The sequence below is a fragment of the Grus americana genome, chromosome 8 (genome assembly GCF_028858705.1).
Source record: "Grus americana isolate bGruAme1 chromosome 8, bGruAme1.mat, whole genome shotgun sequence".
Classification (NCBI taxonomy): Eukaryota; Metazoa; Chordata; class Aves; order Gruiformes; family Gruidae; genus Grus; species Grus americana.
The window spans coordinates 29,844,949-29,866,484 of NC_072859.1; the positions used below are offsets into that span (position 1 = coordinate 29,844,949).

The 21,536-nt window shown below is 43.2% G+C and overlaps 1 protein-coding gene across 2 annotated transcripts in view; it reads right to left on the minus strand.

The window, feature by feature from the left end:
- Positions 1-16,612, minus strand: part of LRP8 (LDL receptor related protein 8) — a 194,880-nt gene extending 178,268 nt beyond the window's left edge. For both annotated transcript variants that reach the window (XM_054834206.1, XM_054834205.1), the window contains exons 1-2: positions 15,881-16,612; positions 14,964-15,083 (exon numbers count right to left, since the gene is read on the minus strand). In XM_054834206.1, coding sequence (XP_054690181.1) covers positions 14,964-15,083; positions 15,881-16,541 — 781 coding nt within the window. In that variant the 5' untranslated portion in view covers positions 16,542-16,612. The remainder of the gene's footprint in view (positions 1-14,963; positions 15,084-15,880) is intronic.
- Between the last annotated feature and the right edge of the window lie 4,924 nt (positions 16,613-21,536).

Here is a 21,536-nt window from a genome sequence, read left to right on the forward strand (position 1 = left end):
AGACTGTCAGGCAGGAGAAGGAATTTCAACTGAGGATACTCAACCCAAGCGGTGGTAGGAGCATAGTCTGCACACCACTTTGTGGGACTGAGAAACGCCACTTATTTCCCTCGGGTCTATCCCTGCTATGACAGATAAGGCTGCAAACTGTGGGCCAAGCCTGGAGAAACCTTAGCTACAGCTATGCTCATTGTCTCAGGCAGAGTGAACACCAGAGGCACTAGCAAGTCAAAGCAACTCTGAGGATTTTACTGTCACAAGCAGGCTCTCAATACAACGTAAATATTATGTCAAGCCTTGCGATTTCCTGCTCTTCTAGCCTTCCTGTGTTAAACTTCAGACCTACACACTACACCTATACTACACTGAGAACTCTGGGTCCTTCTGCTCCAAAAAGCAGACACACCTGAAGTTTAGCACACGGAGAACCTGCTTTAGCTGTAGGAATAACACACCATCTGTTGGAGTGAGCTTGGCCCCTTCCACAAAAGAGCAGAGCTGTAAATGCAGACTATACAGCCTACCAGCAGGTGACAGGGCAATTTTACAATCTCCAAATTAAAAGCAAGACCATTCTTCAACTAGGGATATGCCTGTGATCTTCTCTTCAGCAGGACACTGGAGAACACAGGCAAAATAAGTACTGGATACAGACTGAATGGTCAACAAAATATGGATGGTTTCTATTTTCATGGCTTGCCTATGGCAAGGCCATACACAACGATGTAGCTGGGGGATGCATGAGATCAGGAACAGAATGAAACTGTATTTTCTTTTCCAAGACAGAATTACAGAAGAGTTAATCCTCACTTGGAACAAAACAGTGGTCCAAGCCCAGAAATTACTGCCAAGTCTACTCTGCACATAACTAGGTGGGAACTGATCAAGGAGTAGTCATCAAACATGGTATCTCCCCAGCAAGCCTGCTCTTCTTCCTGCATGCCAATTACTCCTGTCTGCAGTACTGCAAAAACCACTTCAATCTGTACCATTACAAAGCATGCATCATGGACCAGGATTGGACCTTGATTTTTTTTGTAGGTCCATGATGATGCTCCATGCCCTTCTGGAGGAAAAAAAAAAAAAAAAAAAAAAAAAAAAAAAGAGGTAAAGGGGTAATACCCTAGTGAAAACTGCTACAGAAAACATTTTCGTGAACAAAATAGGACTGAAACCACTGATTTTTGAGTTCGAAAAGGTTCCACATTGTCAGCTGTGACTTTTAACTGTAGAGGACAAAAGATCCCTTGAAACATCACTTAAAAATGTGATGTTTTATCCAGTATATTCCCCTGACAACATTGCTCCTCTCACCGTTATTTCACAAGGCTCACCTCAGAGACAAAACCTACCCGAGGTGAAACTTTGCCTGGCCAGGAGACAGTGGCCCTGCATGCACTGGAGGAGCCCCTGCCAGCACGGCTACGTGGGTACAGCCCCGCAGGCACAGTGAGGCCAACCAGGGCTCTTCTCACAGCAGCACCTCACAGACCACACAAACCCATCTCCTTTCAGCCTTTCTGGGCCCACAGCAGCAGTTGTTCCAGCTAAGAGACATCAATCTCAACAGAGCTACGCCAGCAGGGAGAAGGGTCAGGCCTGCACTATGAAGCTATAGGGCCAAGTTGTTAGTCAGCAATCTCAAATAACGGATCGGCATTTCCTCAGAGACTTCTGCAGCAGCAAGATCAGGCTGAGACATCATACAGGTAAGATGTTTTCTTTCTTCAAATTTCAACATCAGGGAATGGTGCTGTCCATAGATTAAAGTAATAAGGAAACCCCACCAAACGCCATAATTAATTAGAGCAGAATACACTGCAAGTATCTTCCCCAAATCCCAAGATACTCAACCCTTAATATTTTTATTTTTGACAATTCAGAATGAAATGAGATCCTTGATCTTCCAATTCATATCCAATGAGAAATATTCTCTTTCACACACACAGAGCACTAACAGGTATGAATCTTCTCTTTTGCATCTATTGACGAGAAATTATCCAATGTAAGACAGTAAAACCTGCATCATTCTTATATATCAAACTGCTGTAAAAATCTCTGCTATTATAAAAGCAGAGAAAAAAACCCAACACAGTAACAGATAATCCCAACTGATTACTGTAGAAAAATGACATTTACACATGCCTTTTTTCTATGGTAAAGGTCAAGCTGATGCACCAAAAGACTTCCTCTACAGGAAATTCACCCCCAACCAGCTCAAGGAGAGATGACACCAGCTTTCAAGTGTACCACAGTCACAAAAAAGTTGCCATAATTTTTAAAGAAAAGCTTTAGGGAATTTCAGTTTGTTGTTCTAGGTCTCATCAGGCTTGTGCTTTCCCTCAAGAATACCTAAGAATTCCACAAGACTTCAGCAAAAACAACTAGCAGGGAGAAAACACTATTCAAAAATGATACAGCAAGATTCTGCCTTAAACCAGTCATTGAATATGTTTCTAATGCCACATTCAAACTCACACTCCCCCACAGAAAGAAAAAAAAATTCTTGTGGGAAGGGGGCAAATTAGGTCCTGTACTTGGCTGCCTTCCTCCCCCTCTGTGGTTTTCACTGCCAGAGAAGCATCTTCTTTGCACTCTAAAATTAACCCTGTGATATGATAATGAAGTCTGCACAACACGGTACAGAAAAGAAACCTGTTAGTAACAAAGATCACTGCTCAACCCTTACTATTATGGACAACTCACTGACAGCTATCCAGCTTGCATGGAGAAGGAAGGAAAGAAAACACAGTCTCCTAAAAGGATATTTTGGTTTCGAGTTTGTTTTTTTTCAAACACTCCTACAGTGTGCTGAGCAGGCAACAGCCCTGTAAGCTGAGGACCCTGTAAACCCCAGCACAAATCTGATTCACTGTAGGAATGCAACATTCCCCATGGTGCTGAATAACTCAGTCCTGACCTTGAAAGCTGGAGGATCAGAACTGCTCAGTGACAGGTGATGGCTTTTGTTCTGTGAACACACATCTTCTGGGTTATTGTTTGCCAATACACTTCATAGTATGGCCCAACAATTTGGTGCAAAACTGCCCCAAACTGAATTGAAGTCAACAGTAGGTAGGTGTGAAGCTCCACGTCAGCTCCGGTCTCTCCAGCACCATCACCCTAGCAGCCTCAACGGGGATTTCAGTCTCAAAGTTTAAAAATACTGTAAATGAACTAAACAGATCCAGGCAGGGTGAACTTAGCAGCTTCTAGCCAGCTGAAGTACAGCATTTGTGCAGGAGCTATTAATCCTTTCAACACGTATTTGCACAAAATAAGGCTGGCAGCATTCACACAATTGTGAGCATTATCAAACTTGAAGAAATGCCTGCTGCTCCCAGCCAAGCTTTGCAGAGTCTTCTTCAATGCCTGAGCGAGAGAATGTGTTAACAAAGGCTTTGTGCGTTGCTGTTGAGGACAGGCACTCTGCAAAACAAGGCCATGAGAAGTAATGGCTAAACTCATGTGCAAGGACTTGAAGGAAAAAAACTCTCGCAAGGCAATGAGATGCTGCGCGCAAGCCTCGGCAGGGCTCCACATTGCCGCACATGCTCATCCACAACCATGAAGAAAAATTAACTACATTACTTATCATTTCCCTCTAGAAGAGGGTGCCTGGATTTATACCACAGGCCCCTGGATTCTTCCCCTGCTCTGCACTCACACTCTTTGAAGTGCCATGCCACAATCAGAATCCCTCCAGTCAAGAACTGGATGGATGCGATTCTTTTCGGCACCTGTCAACACACCTCCTTAATCCTTATTTAACTCAAGGGATCAACATGCACCGGCACCTTGGGCAAACATACATAACACATTATTTTATAAAAAATAGGACAAAATTCTGTGTTAAAGAGCTCTTGTGTAGAGGGAAACAGAAATCACCCAGTAAAGAGCAATTCCTTGAAGTAAAGCATGCAATGTCAATACACCAATGTGATCCTAGCAGAGATTGTTCCAGAGCATCCCTTTGAAACTCATTATTTATCATCCACCAAACAATTGTGCCCATATAGGTTACCCCTTCTAAACTGTATAACGAGCCCAACAGGATCACCCAATAGGGCCCAGCTAATTTAAATGCTACCTGTTATTGCCACCAAGGTAAGGATGCAACCCTGCTTATCAAGCTAGCAGAAATGAGTATCTGTATCTTTATTGTTTTACACAAGAAGAAGAAAAAGAGAGGCAGCAATAAAATATATAATAGCAAGCTAAACATCCCTAATCATCTTGGTTGTTGCCAGCCAAGGAGATGTTACAAATAATTTATCAAGGCAAGGTTGCACTAACAATAAATTACTTCAATTATAAGCGCTCAGGTAACAGCAAGGTGTGGGCATGGAGGTAAAGGAGAGGCAGTGTCCCCATGTGAAACGGAAAGAGCCTCTTTAGCCCTGAAAAAAATCCGTCACATGCAGTTTCAAAATGGGGACTTTTGGCCAGCTGAAGAGGTGGCTGCAGTGATGACTGCCTGTAGACAGGCTGCACTCTGTTGTTCTTTAGCATATGTTACTCTGTTACAAACAGAAGTCAATTTTGAAAAGCAAAGCTAATACCTCCTCAAGCGCCTGTATTTTATGTGTCTTTATACTAACTACAAGAAGTGATTCATTTGAAGTATTTCTTGCACTTGACCCAACGCTAAAATTTTGAAACAGTGAGTTATCTAAATGTTGGGATTTTTCTGAGTATTTTACAAACTGTATATGACAAAGGCCAAGCAAGCCCTTGAGCAGTCATTTAATCCAAGCAACACGATTATCTGTGTAAAACAATGCGATAATGGACCAGAAAACAAGAAATTGGGAACATTCTTCATGAGTCACTAATGTTCACAATGAGTTGCTGAATCACTCTACAGCCTTGGGCAAAGGATAACTTGTCTAAGCATCAGTTTTCACATCCATAAGGATAATATTTAGTCCACCGGTATGGTGAAGATTTACAGAAAGCTAAACCGCTAACCAGCCACTGGATGACAAATGTGTAATCAGCATAACACAACTACACTAACAATGGAACCACTCAGTTACAGAGACAGAAGGTGTATTTCTTGGCCTATATCAGTCAACACTGACATTTGTTATCAAAGAAACTGGGGCATTTCTCTCTGTTTATAAAGTAGGTGCATAGATGCAATTGTGATTCAGGATGAGAAGACTACAGGAACAGTTGTAAGTTTACATCTAAAACAGCCATCATCTGTCACTTCTTATTCTCAGTGCAGGTATATTCACTACTCCTGCTATTGCTGATTTTTATGCTACTACTCCCCGGATCAGACCAAGTAGCATCATATCTGGACAGCATAGGTCCAGCAAGATTTACTGATATACAATCACTGCTAAATCAGCAAGCTAAGCAGCTGGTATTGTTGGAAACCCATGCAACGCATCTGCAAAGATACCTACAACCTTACTCATCTAGATCAACAAAAATAGAAAAAGCCTGAAAAGTCACCAAAGAAATTAAATGCAGTAACTTTATACATGGAAAGCAAAGACAGACTGAAAACCTCTACTGCGTAATGCAGAGCTGAACAAAGACGTGGGATCAAAAGAAAATTTTAATTCACCCTTTGACATGAAGTAAAATGTCACCTCAATGTACACCGTACAACACATTACGTCTCTAGGAAGGAAGCATGAAAAAAGTACAAAACAAGGCCAGTTAAATACAAAAACAAAAAAGTTAAAACCTGGAATTGAAGCAGTTATCTAAATGAGGAGAAAAGTACAGCTAAGAGTTTACTGTCAGTTGTACACACTAGTTTCTTTAACAATCTTTTTTTAAATGGATAAAACTGTGCTATAGGCTACTTGGAAAGGGAGAGGAGTCTACAACAACATAACATATTCCAAATTTAATCAAAATCAAGAGGAAATTTCCATCCATTTCAATGGATTTTAAACACACTCTTTTTCCCCCCTTTCAGTGTTTTGCAAGTAAAAGAAATTACACCCCCAGAAGCTACAGAAATCAAGCTAGAACTCCCGAAAAAGATAAAGGAACTTACAGCAGGCAAAATTCTCACCCAGGATGGACAAGATTCTGCAGCACTAATGAATTAGATTTTAAATTATATATATCTAGCTTTAAAAAGAAAAAGTAATCACAGCAGAGAGCAGTTGCCAAAAAGAGCCCTTCTGGTTCTGCAAGTACAGGACTCTGCTCCTGCTGCCATGGAAACTGAGTCCCTGACTACTCTGGTCCTGGTACAGTGCCACACATGCTCTCAAGCATTTAATAAATATTAGTAATGCAAAAATAATATTGATGTATCAAGAACAGAACATCTCAGAAAAAAAAAAAATGGCACTAAAGCTCGCTTTACATGGCTGCAGCCCAAAGGCTATTAGCCTTACTCTAAGCCAACTATAAATCCTGTTCTCTCTTAGTTTCTAACACTTGCTCTTGGCATTAACTGTAAGGTTAAACTGACCGCCAGGCCTTAGCTTAGACTGGAAAAAGCCAGGAAACCTGGAGGAAAAATTGAAACACTTCCACTAGTCCGACAGGTACCTCTGCAGTAAGCAATATGGTTGAGCGTATTGAGCACTGGACTGGTAGGTGGGAGACCTCATTTCTGTTCTTGGCTCTGCTGCTGACTGCTTGTACAACCACAAGTCACTCAGGGCCAGCTCCTGCCTGCAGAAGAGCTCTAACACTGTTTATTCACCTCTTCATGGGGAGCAAGGCATAGGGCTGCCAGATCAGCTTCAGCTCTGGAGAAAAAGTCATGGTGCTTGCCAGGAACAGAGCCACAGTCTATCAGGGCATGGTTATTAGGGCAAGACACAGAGTATATCTCACCCTGAGAGACCATTAGTGATAGAGCTCACATCCCCACTTCAAAAGTCTTCTGGCTTCTCCTAGGTTAAAATCTGGCTTTTGAAAATATTTCAGTTTGGATGGGTTTAGTTTTATTTTTCAACTAGCTTACAGCATTATTATAACTTTTAAAGTCTAATCAGTTTGCTATCTCTTGTATTTTAGCCACAATTTTTCGCAGAGCAGAAAATCTGCATTAATTTTATCACAGGGCCTTTTACCTCCTTCCCTTCCCTTGTGGCTTCTAAATATTAATAATTTTAACAGGAAATAGAGAGTTAGAAAAACTACACTTGACATTTTCAACACTTCCCGCACACGCACTGTAAAATAGCGGAGGCTTCCCTTTGGCTAGAACCAGCTGTCTGCACTGGAAGCAGAGCACGCTGGAGCAGGCATTCTGTTTTTCTATCAAGGCCGTGCCACTGCATAAGAAAACAAGCAGCAACACAAATCTTCATTCCCATCACTCAACTTCATCTTACTGATTTATTTTCCTGGGCAAAGCAGAGAAAGAAAAATTGACATCTTACCGCATTTTATAAGGCATGTAATGACACCGAATAGCAGAGCTGAGCAGTAACATGCTTTGGGAATATCCTTGGAATTACTGGGGAAAAGCTGCAGGTAAATGGTAAAGTTGTATAGAGGAAAACACCATCAGAGAAGTAACAGCACAAGGAGCAGGAGAACTTCATGCCAAATCAAGCCCACAACAAACACATCTCTAATACAACACCAGAGTCTCTCAAGCACACCAAAGACAGGGTAAATTTGCCAAGGAATTAAAAAAGCTGGTGCCATTAAAAAAACTAGCAGAAACAAAAGCTGGGTGTCTGCTGTATTAGAAACAGCTAAGAGAATCAATTGTCAGATATTTTCAAGCCTTACAGAGTGTTTAACGGTCCTTTAGGTGGACAATGGAGTCAAGAAAACTCATTATTTCTAGCACTGGCAATCTCTTAGTCTAGGTGTGTCAGATTAATGTGTTCACCACCACATTACATTTAGTTCTTCCAGTCTCATCACTGTAATTTGTTTTAGTTAATCTCTAAACATTTTCTGATTAATATTAAATTTTCCTAAGTATCTTCCACTCTAACATCAACCAATAAGAAATCACATCTCAAACCTGTGCTAATCCTGGGTCTGTAACACTGCAGACAAAAGAGAACTGGTCTACGTTGACTTTTGTTTTATCTTTTTATACATTAAAATGCTCTGGATTAAGCTTGCCTACCTTGGCTCAAAATGTAGAATATGTTCATATCGTCTGAAATGAGAGGTCTGACCTCTTTGATTAATAAACCAAATCACTGTCGGTTTTGACTGAACTTTCGTCATTTCCTTCTTAATCATTATTTTCGGTCTTCCCATTCTCCCTGACCTGAGGAAAGCTTTTCAGATTACACCTTGTTCCTGTAACCGTATCTAAAGCAATCCATGTGCTTTCTTGCTACAGCACAGCAGCACTCCATAAGATCAAGTTCTCTTCCCTCTGTAGCCATAATGCCCCCAGTGGCTACCCCATGCACCCAAGTTCCCTCTTCTGTCTTTTCAGCAGTCCTATTCATATTCTATCTCTGTTTCCCAGACCATTAGCAGGAGTGATAGAAAAACACCACCTCCTGGAAAGCAGTTTGTATCTAGAGATGATAAAACTCCTCAAGCAAATGTGAAATGAGAAGGGCATGTTTCCCATATGTACTTAATTCTTAGTTTTCTACATAAAGGATGCAGCACAGGGAAGATAACCCCAACCCAAAAAAATACGTGTTAGTTTTCTCAGAACAAACAATAAGAATATAATGGAAAAGGGAGGACAAGCGAATAACAACATTCACTGTGGAACACAAGAGAACAGTAAACTGGTTTTGAGCCTAACTTGCACATGAACACAGTACAGACCAGGACAAGCAGGCAGCAGGCACACAGGCAAGCAAATGAGCCCTGCCTCTCTGTAGCACTCTTCCCAGTGCTTCCAGTTTTGGGATGAGCATGCAAGCTGGCCACGCAGTTCAGCTAAACTACCACTGACATAATCAAGAGCACATGAGCGTGCATATGTCAAGGAAACTGATACCTGTGAATATTGAAATATTAAGATCAATTCAAGCAATTAGAGCCATTGCTCAATAGATGTAACCAAACAAAAGGGAAACCATTGTAACTTAGAAAATAATTAGTTGTAAGATAAGCAGCTCTGGAACAATCTCATTTTAAACAGCTCGGCCTTGGAAGAACAGATACGCAAAGATAAGAAAGTTACAAGGTGATCACAAAACCAGCCTTGAGGGATAAGGTATAGGTGATACCAGGACTGACTCTGAAGACCCCCGACCACCACCCGGAGGTGCCAACAAACATGCGCGAAAGACATTAGCATATGCTAACGAGTTCCTGGAAAATCCATGAATGTGATAAGCACTACTCGAAATATACTGAATATGTATATTAACATAGTATAAATACTTGCTAGTTTTGTCTTTTGGGTGCACGTTAGGTGGAGTTATCCCCCGTGCACCCAAGCGCTGCAATAAAGAATGCCTGCTTTCTAAAACTTCAAAATAAGTCTTAGAGAGTGAGTTATTTTGCCGCTTTCTGGTAACAAAACCTAAAACTCTCCACATGGTGACGTGCACACATCAAAAAGACACAGGCATCTCCAGAGTAACATGCAGCTATCACTCAGCACAGAGAATACTGCCTCAACACTGAACATGAAGAAAAATTGGAGCAACAGATAACAGAGGACAAAGTTACAGAATGTATTTGGCAGTTGTGACTGCCTGCTGTCTCACTTTGTCATGTCCCAAAACCTGCAAGCATGGCACACCATTATACTCCTGCATTTCAAAGCCACTCAGGCAATATTTAACTCTTCACAGCATCCAGATTTTAGTTCTCAAATAGTCTTTTGATATATTTTTACTCCCAAATTCCATCTCCAGTGAAATTTGAACTGAAAAGCAAGGAGAATATTAGGCTGCCTCCAGGACTTTCCACATAGGCATCAGGAGTCAAACTCTGCACAAAGCCAGCAGGAGAACAGGAGTCCATCTTCCTCCAGAAAGCAAGGAAGTGTGTCTCAGCTATACAGTCACATACTGTGGCCCCAAGGCAGGGGGAAGTTTGCTGACACCACATGTTTACCCTGAATTTTGGGCACATAGGAACAGTCTTTGAAACAGTAACTCCTTTCAGACTGCATCTCATACCTGAGGCAGCCTCAATCCTGTCCAGTATAAAATATCCCTATGAACAGTACTCACCAGAAAGCAACACCACAGAAAGGATCCCAACACAAAGATGGAAAACCGAGCTTTAAAAGAGAAATAGTAATTCTGCATTTGGCTGTGTCCCCCTGCAAGCAGGTATTACAAAGCTGAAGTGGCCTTGCAGCTTGTTTCATTTTAGGAAACTGGTTAAGGTACTGCTTACTTTTTGCCACTACATTCCTTGCCACATTTAAGGATTAATTGACAGCGGAACACTTAAGCAGAGGTCTTCCAGTCTCTTTTACCCACTCTCAGGTCTGGGTTAAGATAATGTGAACCCTACTTGCAGCAGAAAAAGAAAATCCTATCAAACACAAGCATCAAACTAAGAGCTTTTATTTTGTGTTAAATATATCATGTCTGGCTGCAATTTGCAAGTTATTCCTTGTTTTCTGCTGGCTGCAGTGGCAAGCAAGAAGAAACTTGCAAAACTAGGCAAAAAGTCTCCAAGAGCCACTCCCCCATCAAAGCAGCTCTCTAGGATTTTCCATTCTGGGTGACATGTCACACAGCAGCGGACACCCTGGGCACACAGCTTGTGGGCCCCTGACCTGGCCCTGCAGCATCCACCTATCCTCAGGGAGACAGAACAAACCCCAGTATCCTCCATTCTGAGTATCTCAGCAAGGAGCAATCCTTTGCCAAAACACTGTGCCTCAGAAAACGGACATTTTTCCCACTATAAAAACAGCTTTGATGTTTTAGAATGTTGCTGCTAAACCGTTAGGGAAAAGTCTTGATGACTGTGTATCTGCAAACATTCTCTGAAATAGGTTATAAAATTCAGTCTTGACTTTCCAGAGTTTCCTGAGAGAAAAAAGCATCACTTGCTTGTACAGGGGAGGAGTAAAATGCATCTAAAAAAATCATGTTCAGAACTGCCCTGGAGCCCTGTCCGCATTGTGTGGATCACACATAGTGCGGACCATGACAGTGCAAGCTGTAAATTGTGACTGGGTTTTTGTCCTGTCAGGCCTATGCAGACTGGATCGAGCTCAAGCAAATAATTTTGCATAGAGCAGAGTCAACAGTCTTTTACAGATTTAAACTCTGTAACAGGTACCCAAGATTTCTAATTCCAGAGCTCAAAAATTTATTTCCCCAGCAGTCCAAACACTGTAACTTTCACTATTTTTCTCTTGGGAGTTTAGTTACCTTCTAGTAGATACAAAGGAACATTTTAAGGAACTTCTCCCTTTTTCTTTTCTTTCCCATAAACTGCTATAATTTTCTGAAAACATGACAGGAAAAAGGCATCCTCATAATTAAGCAATCTACATACAGCTTTATATATTTCCACCATGCACACAAATTAGTATCTCCTCCTCTCGTTAACTCTTCACAGGCCACACACCTACAGACAAATGAGCACTGTCTCCTTTCTTTCTGGAAGCCTCCTTTGCTATAGTTCTTTGCTACCAGGATTTGTTTCCTTTTACTTCTTGAAAGGCAGTAACTATATTAGTATTTACTTGCTACCTACACCTATTTGGTTCTTTTTTTACCTTTCCCCAACAGGCAAGGCACTTTCCGCAATCCCTGTTTTCCTGCTCTTCCCTAATTCCTCAGCACTTTGTCTTGATACTGCGAGAGTCATCTATTTTTTGTTTTAAATCATCAACATTACTAAAAGGACTTGATAAAATTGAAATATGTGATATGAAATATGTACCATATGCAGAACTGACACTTGCTCATGAGGAAGACCAAAGAGGCACTAAGTTTCAACTCTAAAGATGCTTCTTGGAGTATGCTAAAATTGTAAAAGTAATTTAAATTGAACCAAAGTGATATACACAGTCTAGTCTGTACTGCAGTGGGTATCTTACAAAACCAACCAATGCATGATAATCCAAATAGTATGAGCAACAAATCCCATTTCTCTAATACACATCTAGTCTCTACTGACTGCTATCACAAGTGAACATGTGGCCAGTGAGCTCATAAATTCATCAGCAACATCAGTTAAAATTTAAAAAAAAAAATTGTGTTAAACCACTTTTTTTTCCCTTTTTTTTTTTTCCCCTAAAGAAAACCAAACCGGATTCCTTTCATTTCATTCATTTCCCACAAGTAAAACCTCTAAAGTCAACTGCCACATACCGAGAAAGAATATGACCCTATGATATACAAGAGGTTATAGAGCAACCTAGGATAAACTTAACACACCTCACAAACCAGTGCTGGGTAATCTGATTTGTGTAAGAGTGGAGATCACTACTTTTTCATGCTTCAGTTCCTACATTTGCCATATTCACTCACACATCAATCCTATGGCAGATAACTTGAACTACCAACCACAACAGAAAAGAATTACTGAACAGAAAGCAAATTCCAAGGAGATGATACAGGATGATTACTGAGATGTTCTCCTTAGAGTCACAACTCCTTTTAAAAAGCCAACATTATACCAGCAAAGCTCTAGAGGAAGGGAGGGGGGGAAAAAGAAACGAACAAAAAACGCCACGAAACCCCAATGTCAGTCTTTATGACAAGATGGCTTCTAGTAGGAAGCACACAGTATTGCCAGGTCATCAAGTCCCTGTTTTGCACAAACAAAATAAAAATTATCTCCTTCCAGAACTGTTTAAGATACTCTTGGTTACAAAATCTTCCAGTGTATATAAACTGTCTACCACAAGGACAAGCTTGTTTCATAAACCAATTCTTAACGCAGATGAAGATCATCCTGTCTCTTCAACAAGGGAGGATATATACAAGCAGCAATGAGCTATTACAAACATGTTACCAACTCTGGAAAAAGCATTAGCAAGTAATCACAGGGGTTATCGGGGTCCGTATCAGTACTCATTACCAGCAGGCTACCTGAATTTTCTTTTCCCTCTCCATCACCGCTCCAGCACGCTGAGTTTCCCAGAACAGTTTCTTCCACCGCCTACATACGTAAATAGGGGTTTTTTTACCACCCCCAAACCCCACAACTGTAAAAACCCTCTGAAATAAAACTGTCAGGTGCAATTGTCCATCTAACCATTCTAACACAGCACAATTCACACAGAGCTGATAATTCAACAGGATGTTGTTTCACACTCTCTTTTCTGACATAGTGCTTAGAGGGTGGATCACAACAAAAAGAGAAAGATAAAAAAGGAGGCCAGATACTGACCCACTCACTCGTGCTAGGCAAGGAGCTCAGGCCACAAACATACTCTTCAATGTGGAGTGTGGGGTTCCTCAGGATGCTACTCCAGCCATGATCCCAGCCTCTGAAACAGCAGTTCCCAAAGCACAGCTCAGATCACCTGCAGCTCACCAAGACTTTGTACAACAGCACGCAGAGGTACTTTTAAATAGAAGGATTCAAGAACACCATTATCAGTCTACTCAGATATTGCCACTGCTTCCACAGGTTAATGTCTCTGAAACTCATTCACTTCTGAGAAAACTTGCCCAGTTATGACTACACACAAGTCCAAGCTAGTTCTCAGTCAGCCATGGTTCCCTGAGTCTTTTGTAATTTGAAACATTTCAAGTCTAAGTTACCTCTAACTAGTGCAAATATAACTCCTGCATAAGCCATTTGTATATCTGAACTAAGTAATGCTGCTAACTCCCCACATGATAAACTTAGGCATATATAAAGCCTATCAAGTCTTCTGAATACAAAAGCACCAGAAATCAATGTTATGTTCTGTTACAACATCAAGATGTTTCCCATGAAGAGTATGGGGATCACTGCTCTCCTTAAACTCCTTAGACTTCACTCTGAGTATCACCTGACACAGATTTATAGGTGCAGCTGTTAACAGGATAGTCACACACTGAAACACACATAACCAATGACTCTTCTTTTCTTGATACATCCCGCTGGTCTATGAACTTATAACCTGATGCACATTCAATGTCTATTATCCTACAGAGATAATTCAATAGACGTGATACTTGCTACAATATTTTCAACTTTAAACTCCAAATTCAAGATACTTCTCTTTAAGGCTTAGGCATCATAACGTCTTTTACAGATGCTTCTTACACTCCATGGTTGAGACAAATTCTCCTAGGCTGTCAGAAGCTGCAAGCAAAATATCAGAGAGGTAATAACAGCACAACCCTACAAACTACCCAAAGTTTACTGGGTGCTACTCACATGCACCAGAGCCACGCCACAGGAGACGGCAAAACTGCCATCTTCCCAGAATTAAAAGTACATATCTCCTTGCTCTCTCTTCCCTTACACTACCAGGGAAACAGTGTTACGTGGCTGACACTGCCAAGCAGTGCTACTTGTTCATCTCCCTTCTCCTCACCATGACTGCAACCATATATTTAAATGCAAAACCCACACCAATCCTACATCTTGTGGTCATGCTTAAAAGTAAGCAGTGTTTCACATGAGGACCTGTCACTAGCCCTGAACACGGACCTCCACCGGGGTCAAACATCTCTCCCAGCTCCCCTGAGAGCACAAACTGCGCCGCTCCCTTTAAACACTCAGAGCAGAAACGCTGCTGGAGGCGAGGGCGGAACCTCACGGCGGGCTTGAAGCGGGCAGGGAGCTGCCAGGTGCGCACTTCCATCGGACTCGCGCTGCCGCACGACCCTTCGGGTGTCCTGGCCGAGTCAGCCCGGCCACGGCCGGCAACGAGAAGGCGGCGCTACCCCGCGGCGCGGAGTACAGCCCGCGGCGGGCCCGGCCGCCGCGTCACGGATCTGCTGCTCCCAGCAGCCAATCGGCGCCGGAGCCGGGGACGGCGCGACTTCATTCATTCATTCATAAAAAAAAAAAGAGGCGCAGAGCAGCTGGGAAACGCGCCCTTCTAGGCTCGGCGCGGGGAGGGCCCCCGTCCCCGGCTCCCCGCCCCACCGTGCCAGCGGACGGACACTCACGGCAATCCGCCTCGTCGCTGTTATCCGAGCAGTCGTCGTCCTCATCGCATTTCCAGACGGCGGGGATGCATCGCTCGTTCCGGCACTGGAACTGGTTCTCCTCGCACTCCTTGACGGCGCCTGCGAGATACGGGGCCGCGCCTGGGTCAGCGGGGCGCGCTCCCCCGACGGGCGACGGGGGCATCCTGGGGCCGCCTCCCCGCTGCGCACAGGCCGGGCTGGGCGCCGGGAGCCGCCGGCCGAGGGTGGGGGCTGGGGCTGGCTCGCCAGGGCAGAGGGGCTCAGTGCGGGGCTGGGGTAGATGCGCCTCCGCGGGAGGACGGCGGTGATCCCGAAGCTGCTTTGTGCAGGGATAAAAGGGACCATTTCCGTGCTTCCCCGCATTGTTTTAACAGCGAGGGGAAAGAAGCCTGGAAATAGAAGATGGTTAAACCCGAAAAGACAAAGAAAAATTATAAAGCACACCGATGCTGGGACCTCTCGCGTGTCCGTTATCGGGGCAATACGCACAGATACCCGGGGACGCGGGGGGGAACAGGCACCACGCGGTCCCAGGAAAAAGGGAACTGACTCAACTAAAGTTGAAGGCGAGGGGGGGACACGGAGCAAATCTGCTTTGCAGACACGGTGCAGCGCTGCTTTCATGAGCCACAAATCTCCTCAGAAAGGGATTAAAGGTGGCAGCTCCTGTCACCAGCGGTCGGGTTGCATTCGCCCACTGAAGAGCGTGCCCGGCCCTCCGCAGGTCCCAACCCTCGCGCGGGGCACCGCGACAAGCGGGTGCCTGTGGCCGCACACCCCTGGGTGCCCGGGCAGGCAGGACGCTCGCCCTCCTCCCCAGGAGCGCCGAGGCGAGGCGCGTACTTGCTGCACGCCCCGGCGCTGAAGGAGAAGCCGCCGGGCCGCGCCGGACTCACCTTTGCCGAGATGCACCTTCAGCAGCAGCAGCTGGAAGAGCAGCAGCCGGGCGAGCGCTGGCCGGCACATGGTGCTCGCTCCCTCCGTGGCAGCGCGCCGTGTGCAGGGTGCGCGCAGCCAGCGCGCCACTCGCTGCCCCGTGCTGACTGCGGCCGGCACCGCCCCCGCCTCGCCGCGCGCCGCCGCCGCGCCGTGACGCGCCCCGCTGGGCGGGCCCCGCGCGCCGCCGCTCGGCACGGCCCCCGCCCCTCCCGCCGAGCGCCACCGCAGGGACGAGCACCGAAGGGGCAGGAAGGACACCTGGGGGAGACCTCCCTCGGCGCGCCCGCGCAGCGGCGGCCCGCGGAAGCCCCGCAGATGGCACACGCGGCGCTCGGGCACGCATTTCCAGGCCTGTCTGCGGAGGATCGTGGCCTTCGCCGCGGCGGCAGCCGGGCTCACCTGCTGCCGCTTGGCGAGGGGCGAAGCCCCGCCATAGCTGCGGGAGATGACGGCACTTCCTGGCAGACGGGCCGGCGGGTGCTGGGCAGCCAGCAGTGAAAGGGCCCCAGGAGAGCTGGTCAGGCCCGGGCCCCGCTGCCGTGACCCTAGAGCTCTTACTGGAATAAATTGGCCTGCGCCGCTCTCAACAACGCGCACAGGGTCGGGCCCTCCGGTCATGAGCCACTCTCCGGATGCCCGGTTACAATGACGGCCTCATTCATGACCTTAATTTTATTAAGTCAATTAAACACGTGGACTCTTTTAAATGGCCTTGAGTCACAAACTGTGTGCTCTCCTTATTACTTCAGGCATCCCACTGAGGGATTTCATTATGACCATACTGATGTGGTCATCTCCACTTAATCGTGTTCAAATTAGTGAAACAAGAAACAAGTATGCTAAAGTGGCAACCTCCCGTCACAGGAATGGCTTGCCCTTGCTACTGCTTAAACACATGGAGTTTGATCAGTAAGTACAAAGGAAATGTTTTACAAGCTATCAGGGGCTGTGTTTATCACTTTGTTTGCACAGTGCTGATGAGAAAGTGGTTGACTGTCTTTTAATTAACACTGCCGTGTTGTTCATACAGTCAGGATTAGGAGCATTTCAGTAATCATATTATGAAAAGATATTTTTCAGGAGTAGCTTGAATCTAACATCACAACAGTATTAACATGATTATATGTGGAGTGTTATTTTTTTTAAAAAATCCACTAATTTTATATAAACTTATGTAATGAAACTTTTCTGTTTCAAACCCTGAAATGCCATTGACTTCAGAACTGGTCCGCCATTTAAAAATGCACCTGTGCCTTTAACAAAAATTTTGCAAGTCATTAGTCAGTAGTGTCACTAATGCGTTTGAATCATGTGAAGAGGAGAAGAGCTAATCACTGAGGTATTTCACTAGCAGCTTATAGAGTATTAACAATTTATTCAAGCCTTTTTGAACAATTTTTTAGCATGCAAAACATAGCACATGTTTGTTTTGGCTGGATCAGTGTGATAGATTACAATAATTGCTTAAAGCAAATGAGGTATTTATAATATATCAGGTCAAATTTCTCTTTTTTAAATGTGCCAAAACACAGATTCATAAAGTTACTCTAATTCCTGGCCTCATTCTTCTCTTTCCTAAATTAGTATAAATTGAAAGTGGCTCCAAAGGCTATAACAAAGCTGTCTGGTATGAAGCTGGTGTGAGTGTGCAGAGCATCAGTCACAGCAATGATGTTACAATTCTTATCAGAAATTTGTTTTATTAAAAAAACCCAAACAAGTATTTTGGCCTGAATGCCTCTCACAGAAAACAACATTAATAAGCTTTTTTTGAGTGGTTTGCTCTGATGACACCTGACCAACAGCAATATCAACAGCCTTCACCGACCAGCCATTGTAGGGGCTACTTGTAGCCTAGTACCCTCTTGTGGACATGTGTGTCTCCAAGGAATTGTAGAGGCAAGAATGAAACTAGAAGTGCTAAATAAGTAAATTGGGCAAGGGAAACCATTTGGTATGTGAGAGAAATTAAATCTAGTTTTATCCACTATGTTCCAATAGTTAATTAAGACTGTTAATTTACCTCCCAAAGTGTGTCTCTTCCAGGAGCTCACCTCTTGAGTCAGAAACTGGAACAGGAACTCACGGTTCTTTTATCCAGACTCTCTGGAAATCTGTAAAGCAACAGCACAGACATATTTGGCCAAACAGGCTCCAACAGCTAATATGCAACATTTAGTAACTATCATATACAAAATACATTCTAATATACTGCATTTGCTAGTTGGCAACTGAGTTTGCTTATACAAGTGTGTGAAGTACCTCTGCTTCATATTGCTCTGCCCCTGCTTGGTCCTTACTGGCTGCAGGTGTATAGCACAGTATGTGTGCTCTTGGCATGCATGGAAATATGTCAGCTTAAAAGTAACGTACGAAAACTTAGGAACACAGTGCCATTCCAGGGATTTTATAGAAGACCAGCACAGAGCAGAACTGCATGTTCCTTATTTTTGGTTGATTTGTAGCATAAGGGTGACCCAGCTTTATTCAACGCTTCTCAGGCTCCTGCTGTAGCACACTTGTTATCTGCTGGCTGTTACGTACAGTTTTTATTTAGGAATTAGGCTCAGGCTGCTGTGTCAATTCTTTTTTCTCTCCAAGTGACTCACAAGTTCTACCTCTCTCTACTAGCTAAACATTCAAAGTCATCCTAAAAGTTCAGGCAGACCAACCAGCACTGGGGCAGCCTGAACTGGCACAGAGATGAGGGGAGAAGGCGCTCAGACCATGACAAAGTGCTGTGAAGGAAGGGACAGTTCAATAACCTGCTGTATGTGTAATTTGCTAACTTGTGTCTACCTCTGGTCACATACCACTGCACATTAAACAATACTAACACAAATCAGCCCGTCACTAACACAGCAAGCAGGTACATCAAAACAGTGAAATGCTGCTCTATAGATAGAGCTCCACTCAGACGGAGCTTCTCATCAGCTAGCTCTGCATCTTTCATCATCCATACCATTTCTTTGATCTATTTCACAAACTGATTTTTATAGCTGGATTTTTTTTTCTATCACAGAACCCAGAACTTTTTTCCATACTTATGTTTTTCAACAATTGGTCACTTAGATCCTTATGTATCTCATGATAGCTACATCAGAGAAGTCTCCTCAGTGTCATGATGAATAATTGATACCCTGCACACTGGATCTTCTGCAGGCTTTTATTAGTATATCAGATTCTTCTGTTGTTTACTTACCCTGATGTGCATATACACACCCTCCCAACCACAGATGGTATTTGAATTGGAAAAATCATCCAGAAGCATGTCAAAAAGCAATGCACCAAACTTACTTTAGTGAAAGTTCATCTGGTGTTTCCAGCTTTTGTCTACTATATGTACACTTGCCCTTGTTTTGCAGAAGAACACTACATAGGTTTGGATCAAAGTCCATCCTGAGCAATATGCTACAAGCACTTCCACCGGGTGTACAACACCCAGGAGCATTTTAGCACTCACCACATAGCAGCTGAAGAGGCCACAGACTAGCTGTGCAAGATGAGATGACCAACAGCATCTACATTGACTTACAGGTGGGCAGCAGATTCCATCTAGTTTAACACTGGTAACGTGGGCATGCTGGTGCTGTTAGAGCAGTATCAGATTTACCCTGGTTTATTTACTGCCACTCACAATCAGCAATATCAACAACCTGTGGACCTCCCCTGCCCTGTGACCACCATCAGAGAAACAGCCCTAGCTAAAGAGAGCTCTCTCAAGTATGGAAGAATGGAAGCTGCTTCATTTTTTTGTCAATAAAATATTTGCTAAATGTAAAAAAAGTCAGTCAGGGAAGGGTAAGAACAGGAGTAGTGTACTTCCACTGGGAAGTCTCCAGTCTATCTGCTGAAATTCTTCAAGCTACAGAGACCAGGTTTCCTAAGCTATTTGTACTAACACCCTCCCTCTGCCTCATTTTCCCCCAAAACAACTTAATGTCCTTCCACGATTTTTTTTTCATTTGAAATGGACATTTAAAAGACTGTCCTCTTCTATTTGTATAATAAGGTTTGAAAATACTGCTTGTCCATTAGGCTGACTTTTTCAGTCTTGTCTTTCAGCTAGACAAATCTAATTCCTTCAGTCCCCTCATGGCTTTTAGATATGCTAATGTAATATGTTTTGCAAACATATTTAAATTAAACCTTTTAATTAAAGTCAGTTGAACCAATGTACTAGCAGCCACATTCCTTAAACTGCCAAATATACCTGCAATATTATTTACATTTTAAAATAAAATTCTTTTGCCATAACTACTGTTAGTTTTCAGCTATATGTACTATTGTATATTACTCTTAAAGCTAAAATTCTTTTTCTGCTGCTTCTACTAAGTGAGGCACAAAACACACCACAAACTCAGCGGAGCATAAATACAGGTTCACTTCTGATCAGGACTTGTCCCTAAGACTCTTTTCACAACCTTCCTTCCTACTTTTGGGATTACCAAACCTACTTTTGTTTGTACCTTGTTTAATACTCTGTTTTAAAATGTTCTACTTACTGTTTTTATCTGTTAAGATACTTTAGTCTTTCACTTTTGATGAATTTCTTCAAAATCTGCCCATTTTAAACTGCACAGAAAAGTTTCTTCTACTTCCCCTCTTTTCATAGTTTCCCCTAGACTGATTTCCAACAGCTCTCAATTAAAAATTTTCCCCTACTAACTTCCTTAAATACTTCCACTCTTGTCCATGTGGCTATAGGAATTTCTTCTAATTCATGCATCTAACCACTGTTACTGTAGAATCGGTGTCCATTAACATTTTACCCTCCAGCCCCATTACATCATTGTGGCCATTCCCATCTGTCTCTTTGTAAAGGCACTTTTAATGACAGGTGATATTACCTTTCATTTGCACAAATCCTCTTTTGTGTGTGAAAGCAAGTTAGGGCTCTGATTCTTAGAGGTTTTTTCCAATTCATGTTTTTATTTGTATCTGACTAAATGGTGTCCATTCATTGATCTCCCTTTTCTGGGCTCTTATTTTTGCAGCTTTTATTGTTTTAAAATGCTTTGTTCAATATCTTCTATAATTTCTTTTGTTTCTTAGCTTAATTTTATTCTCTTTTAACTTCAACTTCTTTCCAGAGGACTCCAATCCCCTAAATCAGCTGTTTGCTGGTTTGCTCTTCGTATTTCTTATTTAAGTCCATGCTCTGTACTACTTTGTCTCTTGGATACGTCTTCCCCTTTCACATTCTAGGGAACTTTCATAGCCATGGGGACTTTCCTTTTGCTTGTTTCATGCCTAAAAGGTCAATTTAAACCCCTTAGCACACTCAAAGTCCTCTGATGATATCCTTATTTTAGTTAGCTCACGGCATAGTAAAGAAAGGAGGACATCACACAGTCGGATTTAAATCAAACTACAGACCCCATCAGTTTATCATCCGAGAATTGTCTCTCTTACAAGCCAGAATCTCTCACTTCTATAGCCATAATTCTTCTTTGTCCTAAAACTGTCACTCAGTTCTCCTTTATTCAAGCATAAGCAGCAGTATGATATAACACTGCCACACTGCTGGCCAAACAAAATCTCAGTGGTACTTATTGTCCAAGTATGAGACTGCAACATTTAGTGACCAAAGCTTCCATTTAAAGGTAAAAC